Source organism: Alexandromys fortis, unplaced genomic scaffold, assembly GCF_014885135.2.
Source record: "Alexandromys fortis isolate MF-2015 unplaced genomic scaffold, M_Fortis_MF-2015_v1.1 scaffold_42, whole genome shotgun sequence".
In the NCBI taxonomy this organism is placed as follows: domain Eukaryota; kingdom Metazoa; phylum Chordata; class Mammalia; order Rodentia; family Cricetidae; genus Alexandromys; species Alexandromys fortis.
Window position 1 is genome coordinate 10880283 of NW_026067934.1, and position 20685 is coordinate 10900967.

General features: G+C 40.6%; 1 protein-coding gene across 3 annotated transcripts in view; it reads right to left on the minus strand.

Annotated features, from left to right (window-relative positions):
* Eml4 (EMAP like 4) overlaps positions 1-20685 on the minus strand; it is a 121042-nt gene that overhangs the window by 7186 nt on the left and 93171 nt on the right. For all 3 annotated transcript variants that reach the window (XM_050145983.1, XM_050145982.1, XM_050145984.1), the window contains 8 exons: positions 19228-19362; positions 18953-19088; positions 16400-16551; positions 15102-15227; positions 14890-15021; positions 13891-13958; positions 8873-8961; positions 6723-6820 (listed from right to left, as the gene is read on the minus strand). In XM_050145983.1, coding sequence (XP_050001940.1) covers positions 6723-6820; positions 8873-8961; positions 13891-13958; positions 14890-15021; positions 15102-15227; positions 16400-16551; positions 18953-19088; positions 19228-19362 — 936 coding nt within the window. The remainder of the gene's footprint in view (positions 1-6722; positions 6821-8872; positions 8962-13890; positions 13959-14889; positions 15022-15101; positions 15228-16399; positions 16552-18952; positions 19089-19227; positions 19363-20685) is intronic.

Consider the following 20685-nt stretch of genomic DNA (forward strand, 5'->3'; position numbering starts at 1 on the left):
CCTGCTTACATTGTTTGAAGTTAATAAACTCAATGTGTCTCAGATATAGTTCTTAATGACTCACAAACTTCTCAATTATTCCAGTCTCCTAAAGCCCAATTTATATGTGTCCCAGTGTACACTGGCAGTTCCGTATCACTTGCCTGGGTGCCTTACTCAAATACTGTCTTTCCCAAACTACTGTGTAGCTCTGGGTGGCAGAAAGACTTAGTGGAGGGGTGTCTTTGCTTCTTGTTCATATCCTTTCTGCATTAGAAGTGTGGTGTGGTGGTTTGAATTCACCCACCTAAAATGATGTCGGGGTGCAGCAGAGGAGAAAAGGACTTCTGTGTCTGAGTGAGGTGCGGGATCAAACCTAGGGCCTGGGACATACTGGGCAAATACTCTGCCACTGATTTCTTCTAATGACCTCTTTTAACTAAGTCTTTATCACTAATTTTTAAAGTCAGTAGAGTACTATGTATAGTCTGGTATAGTAATATCAAAACATATTCTGCTGAAACCTGAGTCAGTTTCCTGGTTTACTTTCTTTGAGATGTCTAGGAAGTTTAGACCAATCAGGACACAAATCAACGGACAGTCAATGGTCCACAATACAAAGAGCTAAATAATACTTTTAAGACTTTGTTCTGAAAGAGAAAAGGTATTCTGCCGAATGACTTCTAGTGCAAGAACCACTCCTATTTTGTTTCTGGAATGACGAGCATTGTGTGGCGAGGACTAAAATCTGACTAAAAGGAAACAACAGACGTAACCCATGTATCCTGGCTTCTGAGGTCTGATACCTGACACATCTGAACCCCGTTCTTCTCAGCTGGAAACCAGGTTACTCACACACTTGCAGGGTGAGGGGCATGAACGTGATGAGAGTGGTCAGAACGAGAGGCTGTGATGAATGAGCCACTGCTGTGGATTCTTCATTTTGTTAAAATTCAGGGAATGAAGTTGCACAGCTAATGCCGTCTTCAATACTTTTATATGCTAAAATTTTCAAATTTAAATGCCAATATTCTAGTCCTTTTGAGATCTGACTTAACCTATCAAAGAGCACCTAGAAGAGGGACTAAACAGTAAATATAAAAATTTAGAAATCAAAATGTGTAGAAGTTTTAGAAATAATGAAATTTTAAGTAGATAGGGATAAACTTCAGTAAGATTATGAAAGATATTTGAGGTAAAACTAAACAAAACAATTTAGGTGTGATGGTTCAGCACGTGATCCCAGGACCTGGGAGGCTGAAGAGAATCTGGGCTTTAGAACAAGACCTTGTCTCACAACCACTCTACAGAGGGAAATGCACTTCAGTGAACAGAAGAGCAAGCCAAGGTCATGGAGACCTCTGGAAATAAAACCCCAAGAAGTAAGAGCCATTATGGCTCCCAGGCCAGCAAGTCTAGTGCCTAAGCTGACTGTAAATAAGAAAGTACTGTTTATTTCTAGATTCAGGTCAAGATGGTGGGCAGGAGGGTAGAAAAAGAAGCAATTGTAGATAGGGCTCACCCATGTCTGGGGTCGAGGGACCTGAACCAAGAGGTATAGCAGTACCTTGGATATAGGTATGAACTGCTTGCTCGCCTTCTGATTACAAGCACTTTCCTTACCAAAGAGGAGGCATGCACTGGCTATAGGATACTCATGTTCCACCCTCTTGGCATTTATATTGTTTGATGAGGCTTGCTCACAGAGAATAAACCTGGTTGGCTAGTGGGAACTGGAATTAGTGCCCTTAGCAGTTACTGTGTTCGTGGTAAACGCGTATTGACGGACCATCTGAAAACAGACTGCACCAGTCATTAGGAACACGAGCCAGCCCGCTGCCTTCTACTAGGGAGCCCTGCTCTGCATTCTCATGTAGCCCCGTCTTCTAAAATAACGTTTTCATACACAGGGACACCATAAGAAGGGCAGACTGCAATCTCTCAGCACGCGTTGTAATCTATTGCTGGGGTGTTTCCCAAGGCTCTAGTCTCGGTCTCTTCCTTCAGCTACACTAGTCACTTAAATGTTAGGCCTCAGGCAGTCCATGGACCCAGAAATGAGTTCAAGATGGACTATAGAAGGATTGCCAGCAGAAGGAAAGAAGTCAGCATCCCTTAGGAGCTTGAGAATCTGGTTCCTGTCTGCCAGGAGTCGTTTCCCTTACCTACCAAAGCCCAAGCCTGCCCCAGGCTCCCCCAGTCCCTACTCACTTGTCATAGAAGGGAGTGATCTGGCCCTTCTCACCTCAGACCCCTACTCTTATCCCCAGTGGCTGTTCTCTCACCGTCCCCTGTCCTGTAGTCGCGCCTCTTCTCCCCTGCTGTGCTGTCTTCTTGCTCTCCCACTTCCAGTCTGCTTTCTCTCTTCAGACAATAAAAACCTTTTCCTTAACCATACCATGGTAAATTTCTTTACTGCACCCTTGCACATAAGCAGGAAAATGGCTGACAGTAGGGGCAGCATTCACATTTGAATTCTGAGCTTTGGTCGTTCCACAGCAGTTCTGTGAAGTATGAACTTTTAAGATCTCCAATTTTATGAACATACGATTTAGGGAAGTTAATTAACTTGCCTCAAGTCACAAATTAGGTGGGAGAGCCAGCATTGCCCTGTTTGTCCTTTCTAATAGCAGAAAACAGATAAAAGCAACAGCGGGTGGAAGTGGAAAGAGAAGAGACAGCAAGAAGCAAAGCTCAAGAACAGAAGTTAAGCCAAGAAGACGGGCCTTTCATCGTGGCCGCAAACTGCACTGTAGATACAAACCGTTCCTGAGTATCTCATCATTATACTTTTAAGTACTCATTAAAGATAAAAGCTGCCTAATTACAGTAGGACAAGTCTCATGCAATTAACCAACTTGTCATTTCCCAACATTTCCAAGGGCATTCTGATCATCAAATCTTATATACTGCTGCTTCTCTTCTGGATGAATTGCATGTTAGTGCGTAGTATAATAACACACAGTGACAAGTCCTAGGAAATATGACCGTTGCAGTCTGCCCTCTACAAAAACTTTACGTTCTACATGTGCCATGATGTCAAGACAACCAAATGTTAATTCATTTATTGTCTATTTTCTCCATCTGCAAAAGGAGTACTGAGATAATAAGCAAGTACCCCATATTGCAACCAGCTATAAAGCTAGATTACATCTGTGTGGGGTTGGGGTGTACACCTATAATCCCAGCACTCAACTGAGGCCAGTCTGGGCTACATAATAAGACCCTGCTTCAAAACCAACAAAACAAACAAAATATAGATTCTATAACATTAAGTCCTATTTTATACACCCTATTTATTAAGACTTGGGACCTTTTTATTTTTGTTAAAGAGGTTATAACTAAAAGATAATTTAAAGGGGCTGAAGAGATGGGTCAGTAGTTAAGAGCTACTCTTCCAGAGGACCCAGGTTCCAATCCCAGCACCCACCCATATGGCAGGCAGCTCACAAGTGTCTATAACTCCAGTTTCAGGGGATGATACCTTCACACCACATGCACATAATTAAATAAATTACTTTAAAAAAGATAAAGTTGGGCCAGAGAGATAGCTTGGTGGGTATAAAGGTGCTTGTCATGCATGCCAGGCAGCCTGTGTTCCCCACTGGATGCCCATGCGAAGCTACCCTCTGACCTCCTCATGCACACTATGGTATATGCACTCACACAAGCCCTGGGCATAATAATACATAAAATAATTAGAGGCCCACTAGGGTAAATCTTAGTTATCTAAAAATAATTCTCATGGTAAAATATTTTTCTTTATTTGTATGTGTGTTGCAGATGTTCATGTGTGTACACATACACATGAAGGACAGAAGACAACCTCACACGTTGTCCTCACTGGTCTGGAACTCACCCAATAGGCCAGGCCGGCCAGTCAGTGAATTTCAGTGATCTGCTAGTTTCTGCTCCCTCTGTGCTGGGATTACAACCTAGTACCACCACGCCCAGTTTTTTATTTTTTAAACAAAGGTTCTGGGCTCCAGCAGAGGTCCTCAAGTATACAAGGCAAGCACTTTCCCCGCTGAGCTGACTCTACCCTCTCAGTGGACTATTTCCTTTTATCTTTCTTTTCTGTACTACTCCACACTACAGACATGAAGTTGGTAAATTAATTAAAAATGTAAATAGTGATTTGTAATTATTTCCAAAGCAAACAAAAACCATTTGTTAAGTTCTACAAGTAACTCAGATGGCTTTGTAGACTGGTGTATAAATGGACTGGTCTGAGTGTACAGTATAAAACATACAGAGCAGCAACAAACAGAGCTCTTCTCTCAAACGTTATTTTTGATCACAGAAGTTCAACCTTGTTTTCTTTTCTGAAACAGCGTTATCACATAGACCTGGCTGGTCTTGAACTTGTGGCCCATGTTTCTGTCTCCAGAGTGCTAAGATTACAGGTCTGTGCCACCAAACTTAGCCAAACTGAAAACTCCTAATGTGAATATTCAAAATGCTTCAAAATCTAAGATTTATAATCTCACTGACAGGTGGGTCAAAACACAAGTGTAGTAAACATACTGTAAAATTACCACTGGGCCACGTGTATAAGAAACAAATGAACTCAGGGTTTATACTTCAATCTTGACCCCAAATCTCTTATTCCCAAAGTTAAAAAAGCTGAAATCTGAAACACTTCTGGTCCCAAGTATTTTGAATAAAGGCTATTCAATCCATATATAATAAGTACAATAAATTTCAGCCCCATACCATGTATGTTTAAAAGAACTAACTCTTATTTGTGCCACCCAAGTGAATTGTTTTATCAAGACAATGAAAGGATTTGTGCCACCATACCAATTCATCATGTCATTTGCTAATTATGAATAATTTCCTAACATATACACTAAGTTACTTCATTTTGTATGAAGATAATATGCACAAATTATCGAGTATTTCTATGCCAGGTACGAGTCTCAGGTCTTTATGTACATTCAACTCTTCTCTTTCTTTTGCATATGGTGCATGTATATATGTGCCTAGAGGTCAGAGGAGGACATCAAGTGTACACCCTTGTCCTTGAGAGAGGATCTCTTGTGTATCTGGAACCAGGCTGGCAGTCAGTAACTCACAGTGATCCTCCAGTCTCCACCCCACAGCACTGGATTACAGGCATGCGTACCCACGCCCAGCTTCTTATGTGGGTGCTCGTAATTCACTCTCAGTCCTCATGCCTGCACGGGAAACACTCTTATTTCCTGAGCAATGTCCTCAGCCCCGCATTAGCGTCTTTTAATCCTGTGAAGTGGAAACTACTACCACCCTCACTTTGTAGGCGAGAAGACGGAAGCAGAAGGCTAGCACAACCTGCTCAAGGTCCTATTAGTGTAGAAGTAGTGCGTGAAGTTCAGGCCAGGAGCTGGGATCCAGTTTGTGTGTCTGGAACCACCAAGGCTATAATCTGCATTCCTTCTCCTGTGTGGGATTGAACCTAGGGCCTCAGACATGCTGGCAAGTACTCTACTACTGAGCTATAGCCCCCCTTCAGTTATAAGTAATTGTTAGTGTTTTTGTCTTTTGCTATTTCTGAGTACCCTGGCTACATGGAACTTGCAATGATTCTTGCATCTCTGTCTCTTGAGTGTTGGGATTACAAATGTGTGTTAACATGCCTGGCAACTGTACTTTTTGAGGAAAAGAAACACATTTTCCAGATATTCCTGGTACCTAAGCAATTTCTCTAGTTAGAGCTGAGTACCCTACCAAACAGTATGTAGCTTGTTTATAGAATTTAATTTTCATATTATAAAGATAACCTATTACCTTCAAAAATGTGTAAACAAATCTCAGGAAATATGTTTCTGCTAACTTCCTTAAATGCAGATATCTCTGAAATTATTCCATTTTAGAGGCAGACAGATGATATAGGATATTGTAGGGATATTGGGGATGGGTAGAAACAGGGACACTGAGCTAAAAGGTTTCCCACAGCTAGGTGTGGTGACACACACCTTAATCCTAGCACTCTGGAGGCAGAGGCAGGGCACATCTCTGTGCGTTTGAGGCTTGCCATGTCTACACAGCAAGTTCAAGGGCAGTCAGGGTTATGCAGAAATATCTTTTATCAAACAAACACAATCTCCCATTAAAACAGCCCGAACAAACTGCCTTCATACTAATTAGAGAGGCAAATACTGAGCTCCCATTTAAGGGGTAGATACCTTTCCAGAACACACAGCTGTGGTCTACAGACCAGTAATTACAATTTTCTTTTTAAAAATTTATTTAATTATGTGTATGGGTATGTACAGTGTCCACAGAGGTCAGAAATACTGGATTCCCTGGAGCGGGAGTTACAGATGGATGAGAGCAGCTCAATGTGGGTGTGACAACCAAACTAGGTCTTCTGCAAGAGCATGCTCCTTTCTACTGAGACACCTCTCCAGGTTTCCCCTCCTTTTTTTTTTTTTTTTTTTTTTAAAATTTGAGATAGAGTCTCATGTATCCTAGGTTGGTGTCAAACTTATTAGGTAGCCGAGGATGACCCCGAATACTGATCCTCGTCTCCACGTGCCAAGAGTGTGTCACAATAGCGAATTTATAAGGTTCTGGGGATCAAGGCAAGGGGCCCATGCTTTCTGATACAAGGAATCTCAGTTTTCACAGAAATAGATTAGAGTTTATAGCAAATAACAGTAGAAAACAAGCTACATCAAAGTGAACACTTAATTCTCTTTTTAACAGAATACAATTTCTCAATTACTTTGTAACTTAGGTCATTCTACGTTGCTACTTACAGTGCACTTTCCATATCTGCTGTATTTTCTTGCATTTTCCGAGACTGAGTAGAGGTAAATAAAGTTGTCATGAGATCCTACAGCCAGGAGAGTACCATCTAGAATTAAACAAAAAGGTGTTTATTGGAAAAATGTCTGCTGCCTTATTGAGTCTATAAAAAATGTTAGATCTCATCAATCTAACTGTTATTTGGCATTTTATGAACAAATCCAATCACTTAACATTTCCTAAAATCAAATAACCTACCTAGTCCAACACAGAATCCCTCCTTGAAAACACTTTCTAGTCTGGGTTCAGAGCAATTTCCCTGCATCTATTGGTGGAAGCACAGTGTCCACGCAGTAAGTTAAGCATGCATAGCTGCACACCTAGGCAGGTACATCTGCTCTTACCAATTACAAGGCAAGTCTTCTTGGGAAGGGATACACCACACTCTCTAGCTCTGTATCTTTTGGTTGGAACTACCACTATGCTAAACAAATAACCATTGGTCAAACTCCACTGATCTTGGGATTTTAAATGCTACATTTCATAGAGGTTGTTATTCCAGCATTAAAAACAAACTAATAAAAACAAAACAGAAAACTCTGCTGCTTCGAAATGACTCTTTTGGGGCAGGCAGGATGGGTTGGAAGGGAAAGGTATACATTGCCATGCTTGACAACTTGTCTTCCATCCTAGGAACCATGTAGTAGAAGGATAGAACTAACTTACAAAAGTTGTTCTCTGACACATGTGCACATATAATACATGTAAAAAACCAACACCTAAAACAATAGAAATCAAACTGATTTTTTTCTAGGATTTTGCATCTTGGTAAACATGCATCTTCTCCCCATATTCTGTGCTTCTTTTGAAACAATAAAGAATCAATCAAGCATGTTTTTTCTTTACTCCTGATTCAACAGCTATGAGAATATACTTTCTGGGCCAAAGAAGCAGCTCCTTGACGACGTGTTTGCCTATCATGTACATGGAGGCCTGGTTTCAACCCAAAACAACCAACCAAACAAAAAAACCCCACCAATCCAAAAATGTTCAAATGTTAAGAAATTCCAGGTCTGCATTCCTATAATCCCAGTTCTTCCACGAGGCAGGAGAATTGTGAATTTCAGGCCAGCTTGGGAAAGACTAGGCCTCAAAAAAAGTGAGCCTAATTCTAGAAAAGAATACTATAAATCAAACTACATAAACAGTAACAACAACAACAAAGTAACTGGAATATTGTGAAACATTTTGAATAAAATACAAAAAGCTACTCAAAGGTGAATGAATTATAGAATTTTTTTTACAGTGAATTACTAAGTATTTTATCACATAACAAACAATTATGATGATAGAACTCAAAGCAACGCTAACTAGAGAAACGGTATTAGTGTGCATTCTGGCTATTTCTTCTACCAATTTTTTGGCAGCGCCAAGGATTGAACCCAAGGAGTTCTACTACTGAACTCCATTCTCCACTGTTTATATCTTTTTATACATTAAAGGAAAGGTTGCTAATTAGATGTAACAAAGCTGTTGAGAGATATTTGTATATGGTGTGAAGATGTATTGCTGTGATTAGTTTAATAAAAAGGTGAACGGCCAATAGCTAGAATGAGAAAATGGCAGGACTTCTGGGGAGAGAGAGGAACTGGAGATGAAGCAGAGTATGTGAGAGATGCCAGCAAAGAGAGACCTGGAAGGAGTCGGACATACAGAATCCAAGAAAAGTAAAAAGCCATGTGTCAGAACATAGATGAATAGAAACAGGTTAAATTAAGTTATAAGAGTTAGTGGGGAACAAGCCTAAGCTAAAGGCCAAGACTTCATAATTAATAAGTTTCTGTGTCATTATTTAAGGTTGGACAGTCCCAACAAGAACGTACTACTACATTCAGCTTAATATCTAAAGATTCTGGTGTATACAGTATGATTGGTTGTACTGTTTCTAACAGTTCCTGCAGCTGTGATAGTTCATTCTAAATGCTTGCTTGCTTGATCTTCATGATGCTGTCTAGTTGTTCAGGTTTCTTGTAGTTTCCAGTAGTGGCATTAACCTGATGTTCAGGGGAATGTCACAACTCTTGAGAGAGGGAGTGAACATCATCAACAAGTAAATGTGATGTCAGCAGTGCATATCAAAGGGGAGGGAAGGACTGCCCACCTACTGAGTAGCGCATCACGGAGAGCTGCTCGTTCCCATCGGTGTGGATGGACACGAGATCTCTTGTTTCTGCATCCAGAACAAACCACCTGTTTAGGAAGGAAAGAAGGGAAAAATAAAAACTGCCTTCAGACATAAACATTTATAGGAAAAGGTAGCTGACTTTTTCTACATTTTTTTTTATTTTATTTTTATCTGAATTGGTATTTGGCCTACATGTTTGTCTGTGAGAGGGTGTCGGATCCCCTGGAACTGGAGTTACAGTTTCTGCTATGTGGGTATGGGAATTGAACCCAGGTCCTCTGGAAGAACAACCAGTGCTCTTAGCAAATGAGCCCCCTTTTCTACATTTTTAACTTAAAAATTTCAGTATTAATCTTTTAATTAAGACTGTGCTTCTATAGTCTAATCAAGATTGTATTTAAATAAAATCCTGCTAGGTAGACATGGATCTCGTTGTGTTTTCACTTCTACTTCAGAATTCAATGAATGTGTCAAACCGTACCTCAGTTAGGCACTGTTTAGACGGAAAAATAAAACGATAGGGTCAAGGTTTTTAAAGATTATACCAGAGCTGAAAGACAGCAAATGGAGCAGCAGTGGAAAAAAGAACCTGTAAGGAGGATGTGGTCAACACTGATGGAGGTTAGGAGGGATACCAGCGGCACAGCTGGGGAGGTGGATGGAACAGAGATACATTCATGAATGAATTTTATCAATTTTGTGAATGATGGGCTGGAATTTCTAGGTAGCTAATTTAACTCAAAAACTGTCATTTAACAGCTTCTATACACACGAGTTTAAAGGCCAATCAGTAGGAAGCTGGCACACTGAGGCCATATGGCCCATGTTTACTGAACATACGTTGGTGCAGCTGACAGTGCCCACAGACTGTAGGTTTGTTTTGAACTGTTACTGATCAATCTTCAGGCCACCACTATAAGCACTGAGAACTGCCCTTTCAAAAAGAGAATAAGATGACATCACAACTAAGACTAACTGGATCTTGACATACAGAGTTAGTGTGAGTATCAGGCTTCAAGTTTTAATATGATTATGAAAAATTTATTATATTCTTATATTTAAAATTATTAATGTTAAAGTTGGCAAACCCTTAACTAATATTAAGACTGTTTCTAAATCACTTTAATTTTCTTAGGAAAACTACACAGAATCTTTTATCTGTTTAGAAGCAACCTTAGCAAGCAACAAAGCCCAGATCCATGTTCTCATGTATAGAAACCTACACTGTTATAGATAACACCTATTTAAAAACAAAAGACAAACTCTTGTGTATTTTTTTCTATTTCTTTAAATATACAGAAAATTGATTCTTCTATTTTTGGAATGAAATTTTATTTCGTATTTTTATTTTTATGTGTGTGGAAGCCTTAAGCTGTTGCTGGGATTAAAGGCTACATGCCACACCTGCCTAACTTTTATGTGGATTCTGAGGACCCAAATTCCAGTCAATACCTACATATCAAGAGCATTATCTATTGAGTCCTCCTTCCAGCCTGGCAAACAATCTTTAATAGTAAGTCAATGAGGTTGTTAAAGTGTGTGGGGATACTGGGGTGCTCCACCCTTTTCCCTGCATGAACTGTGTTCTTTCAGAAGATGCTGCTGTGGCTAGGATCTTCTTAGCAAAGGGAATTTTCTACAAACAAAATTTGAGTTTTCACATTGTATTTAATCACTTGTCATTTTAGGGTGTATATATTAAAACAAAGCTTCTATTTGGGAGCAACATGCCATCACTATGAGGCTCTATGCGGCCTAAAGGGTCTAATGGGTTCTCTAAACATAATGGCCATCAGGAATGGGAAGTCATCTGTCATAGACTAAGTTGATGTGGAAACCAAATACCAAAATGTGCAGCACCACTCTTTATCATGATGGACTTTTTTGGGGTGGGAGTCAAGTCTCATGTAGCTCAGAATGACTGTGAGGCTGACTTTGAACACCTGATCCTCCTACCTTCCCCCAACTGCTGGGATCACAGCCATGTGGCATCATGCTTGGGTATATGATTTATGCACAGACAATTTAGAGGTAGAACTACCTCGATGTCCTTAAATAAATTTATCTCATTTCTTTTAAAAAATATACACCCATGATAGTATGTTCTGGAAAAAAAAAGTGTCCTATGGGCCTTGTTCTTTTTTTTTTGTTTGCTTGTTTTTTTGCAGTCCTCTAGTTATAAACACAGGCATGGGGCTAGAGAGCCAGTTGAGTAGTGAAGGGTACTTGTTACTCTTCCAGAAGACCCAAGTTCCATGCTGGGTAGCTCACAATCACCTGTTACACAGCTACAGGGGATCTGACACCCTCTTCTGGAATACAGGTAGACATATACATGCATGAAAATAAAAACTAAAAGTAAAGTTACTTTTGTAATTAGAAAAATGTAAAGTCAAAAGATGAAAGAAAAAAAATTGACAAATGCCTTTATTCCCAACACCCAGGAGACAGAGGCAGGCAGATCTCTGAGTCAGCCAAGGCTACACAGAGAAACCCTGTCTCAAAAAATTGAAAATGTAAAGCCAAGAAGAGAAGAAAAGTCTAATTCAGTCGACCATTTATCTGATGTGGAACAGGATGTGAATATACGATTTGCTGAGAGTGACAGCTACATGGCTGGTGCCAATGCAGACCACGCCGACAGCTACTTCACACCCCTTGTGACCACAACACAGGTGAGGAAGGAGCTGCTGCAAAGATGTGGAGAGACTGGAGCCCTTTTAAGTTGCTGGCAGGATTGCAAATGGTACAGCTGATGTACAAAAGTTGGTCAAAACACTAGGCAGAATTATATGACCTGGCCAGTCTACTGACATCCAAGACAACTGAAAACATACTCCTACACCAAATCGTGTACAAGAATGTTTGTAGCAGGATCATTCCATTGTTAAAGGTGGAAAGCCAAACAGTCGTTGGTTTCCTAAGATAGCGTATCCACATAATGAAATTCTATCTGGTCATAAAAAGGAATGAAGTACTATACGTTTACTACTTCGATTGAAAGAAGCCAGTCACCAAGGCATGCCTTTGTGATTCCAATCATAAGAAGTGTCCAGAACTGGCAAACCTATAGGAAAAGGTTAATCAGCTGCCTATAGTTGAAAAGGCCAGTAGGTGGGTCTAAAGGAATTGCTATTAACAGATAAAGAATTTTTTCCTAGGCTAATGAAAAGAGTCTGAAATTATGCTACACAGCTTTATGTATGTACTAAAATCATTAGATAATAAACTTAGGTGAATTTTATGATAGATCATGTCTCAATGAAGCTGAGCAGTGGTAATTAAGCCCACTTATGGCTATGCACTCATTTTTTCCCCTTTAAAAATGATATAATACAGTCTTTGGGCAGTTGTAGAGCATTTGTCTAGCACACAAGGCCCTGGGTTCAATCCCCAGGCATCACACACACGATATACTCTTTTAAAATGACAATTTTATCACTGATAATTTATTTGCTCTTGAGCTTATATGTGGAGATATTATCAAAACATCTCTTACTAGAATTATTGCTGGACCTCACAGCTGCGTTAATAACATACCTTGAGGTCACTTAAGACTTAATACTGCTATCCTAGTCAGCCTGTTTAAGTTGCCTTTAAAAGAACAATGTAACTTGCCTTGGACTTTCCATGTAATCTATCGAAGCTAATGCACAACTTTGATCTTTTCCGCATGCTGAGCCCAGAAAAACACATGTGTGTCTGTGTGTGTGTTATGCTAATCATTAGCTGAGAACAGCAAACAGGATGCACGTGAACTTATGCAATAAATATGTGCACTGATGCTTCATTCCTTCTCAAGTGACACGTTCTTTCTGAGCTACTCAATGCATACAAAGCAAAAGCCCTTTGTTAGGGACCAGACAAGACAGACAAGGCAGGCACAGGGACACAGATCCAGACTCATATAATAGACTGTTTACAGCCGGCCAGAACCCATAAGCCACAGAGAGAAGACAGACACAGGGACGGAAATAGAGGACTCAATCAAGCTCACTCCTGGTTACATCACTCCAAGAGAAGTGCTTTGATTTCTTTCCTTAGTGCAGCACTAATGCATATTGACAACTCTGAGTCACCAGTGAGTTTACTGCTTGGTGCCATGATTAAGAAATCTATAAATGGACCCAGACACATCTTTAAACATTTTACCAGTCATTTTTCTGGCTCATGCACAATTTGGACAAGTTTCTTAGCCCTGAATGTGACTTTTCCCCAGGTATAAAAGAGAAGCAATTATAATCTGAATGGCTATAATAGTATCTTCTCACTTTTAGACAATTAAGTGTTCACAGACCAAAGGAAAAAATAAGAACAAATGGAAGGTCCATGAATCAAAAGCACGGAAACAGTTGTGAAACCTACCACAAAGTTATACCTAAAGTGAACAATGAAAACTGCATCTGCCCTAGATTCTATGTAGTCTCCAGCTCCATACCAGACACCACAGACTAACTGCCAACACTATATATGTAGTCACTTACTACAGTCCTCTCAGTCACGTGTTTTCTACTCACAACTCCAGGAAGTAATAATTGCCTTAACTTTAGTCTAAGTCACTAAGACCAAGTGACTTCACAGCTTCATAAATATTAGAAAGTGACTTCAGTGCTGGGGGGAGCAATGACAGGACGGACTGGAGGGTAGTGCAGGTGCCATGGCATACACGTGGCAGTCAGAGGACAACGTTCATGAGTTGGTGGCAAGCACCTTACCTGCTGAGCCATCTCCTAGCTAGTCAATTAAAACAATGAAAAACCTAAGGCCATGTGTGAGTGCATACTTGACCCCCACACATCCTTTATTCACTCAAACTGTGTTTTGGTGATTTTCAAGCCCCTCCAGCCTTACCTTTAATTTAGTGTTCAGTAAAGGGTTACTGAGTACACCAAGAGGTAAGTGTGTTATATAGGAGATGAATTCCCAGATGAGACTCAGAACACTTAACAATAACTCAAACAGCCCACAAGTTCAGATCACTCAGTTCACCCTACCTGCCTGAGTGTGTTCCGATGGCCACCACTGTACCACTTGGATGAAAATCTGCACAATGTCCTGGTTCCTAGAGGAGAAGAGGACAGCTGTTGAGGGTGTGGTCTGAATAGGTATGCCCTCATAGACTTATGTGTTTGAATACTTGACCCACAGGGATTGGCACTATGGGGGGGGGGGGGGCTTGTTGGAGGAAGTGTGTCACCGTGGGGTGGGTTTTGGGGTCTTATATGCTCAAGCTATACCCAGTGTGGGACACAGTTTACTCTCTATTGTCTGTGGATCAAGATGTAGACCTCTCAGTTCCTCCAGCACCATGTCCCACCATGTTGATAATCAACTATACCTCTGAAACTGCAACCCAGTCCCAAGTAAATGTTTTCCTTTCTAAGAGTTGCCACGTTCATGATGTCTATTCACAGCAATAGAACATAGACAGAGGGAACAGGAGAACGACTCCCGAGAGCCAAGGGAAACAAATGAGCAGTCTCCGCTTATAGCAGCGCATGACTTTAATCCTAGCATGGGGGAGGCAGAGGCAGAGATATGGGTTTGAGGTCAGCCTGATCTACAGAGCAAGTTCCAGAACAGCCAAGGCTACACAGAGAAACCTGTCTCAACCTTGAACCCCCAGGCATTTCTTTCAGGCTAGAAAGGGCACAGTAGGGAGAAGATATAAGATCACTCATAAAGAAGACAGCGTCCGTTACAGCATGTACTAAACCAAGGGCAACACCACAGAGGCCCCAATATCTCATAATTAATGCTCCACAAATACATGAAATCATTCTACTTTTACCATTGACACTGAGAGAAAAATTGGGAGTGTACATGGCTATCTTGCTTCTTCAATGTAGAGTCACATTATAACTTGAGACCAAACATTTCCCTCTTACTCTAAGCCTTTGCCAAATACAAGTTTAAATCAATACGTAATCCTTTTTTCCTTTGTTGTTTCAACTGCCAGTGGGAGGAGTTTGCACGGGAAATTATCCACTCACATCCACAAGCCTGGTCCACTCCAGCCTGTGCTCCACCGAGTTCCACATGCACACCTGCCTGTCCTGAGCACATGTCAAGAGCAAATCTTTGAAGGGATGTGTTGCGAGGCCCCAGAGTTCATCTGTATGACCCTGAAAATGAAAAACCTTGTTGTAAGAACCAGTGGGTGTTACCAAAAAATAACAGAAACCGCTGGCCCCGCAGAGCTTACCTGCACTTCTATTTGGAAGCCATCGTTAAACGTTCCCCGTAAAATAAAGTTTCGTGATGTACCTACTAGAAATTGTTCTGCCTTTCCTTCTGCAACAGCTCTAATTGTGCCATACTGATCAGGAACCTGGAACAAATGAATGTGTGCAGTTACCGTAAGCAGAGGAACATGCGATCATTACTATCTGAGTAGTGCTGTGTTCACAGCTGGATGCAGTTATAGGGCAATAAAGACAGACTAAATCTGAAACAATGTGGAAGTCTCATCATATTGTAATTTAATGTTCAATTATATTTTATTACACAGAAGTTATATTATCAACATTCTTTGCCTCATCTATAGTAATTATCTTTGTAGTACAAGGTCTCCTACAGTTTCTCACCTTGATCTCATTTCACCTCAGTAAAATTTAATTTATATTTCATATGATTCCAAGAGTTAAGGGTTAGAAGTGTGGGGAGAGGAATAAGCTCTACTGAAGCTTGTAAAGAAGATAGCCTAAGTTTTGCTTTATGTTCTTCTGGGTATTCATTCTTGATTGTCAAAATAACCAAAATAGAAAAATCTCAGTAAATCAAAAACACAGTTGGTCTTTTTATCTGTAGAGTCATAGTCCAAGGATTCAATCAACTATGGATTGAAAATACTAGAGTGAAAACAAACCTGTCTGTACTGAATATGCACCACCCTCCATCATTACTTCCTGTACCACTCAGGAAAACGTTCTGACAGCATTCATATTGTATCAGATATGGTAAGCAACATACAGGTAATTAAAGTGCAAGTACACAAAACACTTGACTGCATTACGTAAGGGACCTGAGTACCCCACAGGTGTCTGTGGGAGATCAGAAACTGCTCCCCTACAGATGCAAAAGGATGACTGCATTGTAAAGTGTTTTAAAGGCCATTCATAGGCCTATTTGTGAGATCCATTTCACTTCTACTCTATGTGATATAATAGTGATTTTTACACCAATGACTACACTGATCTCACAGAATGACTCTGAAACGGTGCATTTCTTCATGAAGGGGCACCAAATGCCTCTGCTCATAGTGTTTGCCTAGCCTGTGTCAGGCCCTGAGTTCAATTTCTTACACTGCAAAATAAACAACGAAAGCCCTCAAAAACTCCAAATTATTTTGTTTGAAACAGATTACTCTGTGACATAACAAACTCTCTCCTCTGGGAGGGGGGAAGGAATGGTAAGGACTGTATCAGTTTCTCAGAATGGGACAAAATACACGAGGAGAAGCTCCACTATTTAAAGATTTTAGTGTTCCATTGACAGTCTTACCTCGATATCTCTTTCAGGGTTGAGATCATGATCCCACAGAATTATTTTTCTGTCTTTTCCTCCTCCAGTTAATAGCATTCCATTCCGCATCTGACAAAGTGTAAATACACTGCCATCATGAGCTTTGATTTGTCTGCTGATCTGATAGACACCTAATATGGTAATGGGAAAATAAGAAGGACAGTAATAACACTTGATAGGGTTTCTCTGTCTAACAGCCCTCGCTGCCCTGAACCAATGCTGTGGATCAGACAGGCCCAAACTCACAGAGATCCGCCTGCCTCTGTTTCCTGAGTGCTGGGATTAAAGGCGTGCGCCACCAGCGCCTGGCATAACAACACATTAAATTTTAGTGTCTTTCTGGAAAAAGCTTCAGCAGAGCTACAGGATGAATACTCAGAACGCCCATAGCTTCATAATCAAAAGACAATTCTCAGCAAGTTACTGAATCACAGCAGGGAGAGGAGCTTAAGACTGAAAATAATCCTTCACATTTACATCGATACTTATGGAGCCTAAAAATTATTTTCTTACACAATGTAGCTGCAAACTTCACTGTCATCTCTTATGATAGTGTTGTGAAATATTAGGGTGGTGTCATTCTTCTGACTGAACAGTAAGGGCATACATAATACCAGCTATCTAATAATAAAGCTGTGACCAGGCAGGACCCAAGTCTTCCACTTCTGGAGACTTGAGGAAAAAAAAAAAAAAGTCTTTGTTAGCTCAGTACATAGCAATCACTAATAATCTAATCACTCCTTTTAATCTGTTGAGAAATAGGAACCTAGAGAAGAAATTATGTCACCCAACCCTGACCTGGGCCCATGATGCTTACTCTGAGGCCTCTGTCAATCAAGTGAGGCTAGTGAGGCAGGAGGACAGCTTTTGGAAGGCAATGCCTTTGAGAATTAGTTACCAGGTTCACAATGGCAGCCAGAGCCTTGTTTAAACATGGCTGAAGTCAACAAATAGCCATAGATCTTGTGAGAAAAGGGGGTGAAAGTTTTAAAACCATTTATTTTCTAAAATTGCATACTAGCTGATGAATGGATAAACAAAACATGGGCAGCCAGGACAAACAAAGGGCCCCCCTCTCTTACAATAGTGCACGCCTTTAATACAAGTACTCAGGAGGCAAAGGCAGTCGGATTTCTGTGGGTTCGAGGCCAGTCTGGTATACAGTCTGGTCTAGGACAGGCTCCAAAGCTACAGAGAAACCCTGTCTCGAAAAACAAACAGACAAAAACAAAAAACCAAACAAACAAACAAAAAAGAAAGTAGTTATACAAAGCCACACATTTCACATTATTTCAATAAATTACCTAGAATAGAGACACCTAGAGAGATGAGCGTGCTACTAGTTGGAGCAGGCTCCTTTCTGGGAGGTACCAACAGGTGCTAAATCTGGATTAGTGAACGTTACACTCTTTAGAGGAGCACACTTGATGCATGTGAACTCTGCACTGACAAGACTCTTACTGAGACAATTTTTAACTCACTTTTCTACCGAGTCTGTCAATAAGTTTGTAAAATTAGCGAAAATGAACTAGGTTTGGGCAGCCTTAAAAAATTTTCAGTCACAGCTGATTCTGAAAAGGCCTCTCAGTGTGAGTGCATTCGTGGTAATATGTAATGAGATGGCACACTGGCACAGGGAAAGGCAAGGCTTGTCTACTCAGTCAATTGCCTCCACCTAAACTAACTTCAAGAATTGTTCAGTGGATGTCTGTCCTCACGATTTACTTATCTTACTTACTCTGATTGCATGTAGGTACCTAGGAGAGACAGGACACCTAAAAAAATGTGACTTTTCTGAGCACTGCTGATTGCCTTTAGGTCAGCAACAGAGAAAGGAAGAGAGCATGAACACTGCGAGCAGCTGCACACTTAAGTCTCCTTCCTTGTTTGTGCAGTCTGAGGGGAGCACATAAGAGATTACAAAAATAGCCAGATGTGGTGGCTCGCACCTTTAATTCTAGCACTCAGGAGGCAGAGGCAGGTGGATCTTTTGACTTGAAAACCAGCCTGGGCTAGAATGAATTCCAGGACAGCCAGGGCTACACAGAGAAACACTGTTTTGAAACACGCACGCACACATACATAGAGAGAAAGGTATTACCAAAATAGCCAGGCATGATGGCGCATACTTTTACTCCCTACACTTAGGAGGCAGAGGCAGAGGCAGTGGATCTCCGTGAATTCCAGGACAGTCAAGAGCTACACAGTGAGACCCTGTCCAACAACAACAACCACCACCCATAAAAAATAGGTGGACAGTTTCATGGTTCCCAATGGAGACCATAATAAAGTAAAATCAAGGTTGTCTGTTGTTTGTATGTAGATTATATATGTATAATAAACAATCACATTAGAAAGGATCTTATGAAGAACATTAAAATTAACAGGAATGTTGGTAATGCTCACGTTATTCTAGTGCAGACTTTCTCTTCTGGCCGGGTAAGGGGCAGGGCAGGACAGGACGGCGGACACACGACCTGCCACAGCACTAGGCATGAACTATGCAGCGCGTTTAACACAAGAATAATATACCTTTAGGTCCTTTCCCAGGTGGGGGCTCTACGGTAGTTTTGCTCCAGATAAGGATGATTCCACCTGAGTCTCCAGTGAGAACATCTCCATTCCCCAAGAATGCTAAACACTGAATGAATTTTGGTTTTTCATATTTCTACAATAAAATAAGAATTTTCAGTTTTCTCTTTGGCATAGTGATTTTATGTTTATAAAAAAGATAAGCATCATATCACACACACACACACACACACACACACACACATCCAGTGATGTTACAACATTGTGATCCTTACCCCAAAAATTCCCTGTTTTCTTGTTAGTGAATTGCCACTCCAGGTCCAGAAAAAAATATGAGATTTACCACATGTAATTATAGTATTTGCATCTGTTGGGTGGAATTCCACAGCTAAAACAACTTCATTTGTTGTCTGTAAAAATAAAAAAACGACACTTTTAGAAGAACATATATCCTTACTGCTATCAAAATTCAATCATAGCTCCTTACAAAGACAGGGAAAATATTTTAGGAAATGCCTTTTCTTCTAAGATGTATTTCCCTAAATCCCCCACACCCTAAGACAGGGTATTTCTCTGTGTATCCCTGGCTATCCTGGAACTCGTTCTGTAGACCAGGCTGGTCTTGAACTCAGAGATCTGCCTGCCTCTGCCTCCCTAGTGCTAGGATTAAAGGTGTGCACCACCATCACCTACCTGGCTTCGTAACAAAAATATTTTAACAACAGACTTCTAGAATCAAGGCTTAAATTTGACATCCTTATACTATTATATCAATTCTTATGTTTATTTATAAGAATAATAGCATACTTCTTATATGTTTGGGAAAGCACACTACAAGTGTAAGATGCAAGAGCAAAGTGTACTGTCCTAAAGCTCACAACAACAGAGCCAACACAGAGCAGATCCCTTTCTCGTCACCTAGCCTCTGCCTGTCCACAGGAAATCAAGCAGAGGAGCTGTGTAAATGGAACTGCAAGCAGTGTACTCCTTTCATGTTTACAGTATTTTTCAATAAGATATTTGTGAGATCCAGTCATGGTCAGTCTAAATGCTGTACTATTCCTTGGAAAAGAGGAAAAGTGAAAATAAAAAGTAAAAAAGAAGGACCACATTGCTTGCTAACTGGGATCAGGGTAGTTCCACTTTTTTTTTTTAGCTACTGCAAACAGCACTGCAATCTGCATTCTAGTGAATATATCAGTCTATTTATGTTGGGTTTATACTCTGGAAAAATCAGGTTGTGTCAGCAAGTAGGCCTATGCTCAGCCTTAAGAGGCAAAATAGTTTTCCAAAATGGTTCTACCGACTTGCCCACCCAGCAGCAACTCCACACTGAACTTTAACTCATACAAAATACAAAGCTATTATCAGGCCTCAGGTCTTTAATGACTTAAACAGAGAGAGCCCCATTAGAAAGCTGTAAGGTCAATACCCAGGGAGGAAGACAGTGGAGAGGAGGCCAGGGATGTAGCCCTAGAACCAAGTCATTCCTGGCAAAATGCCTTGGTTCTTTTCTAGGAAGGCTTTCCTTTCTGCCCTAAACAGGAATAGATACCTGGAAGTCAAGCTTTACTTGCTTTGCAATCAGCTATTCTGGAAATGGACATTTAGGAGACTTTGGGGAATCTGGATGAGAAAGGAGGAGACAAGACAAGAATGAAACTCTGGTGGAGGCAATATTGGGTGGGGCCATCATATACGATGTCTGGGAAGTCTAGGCTGGAGGTACATAG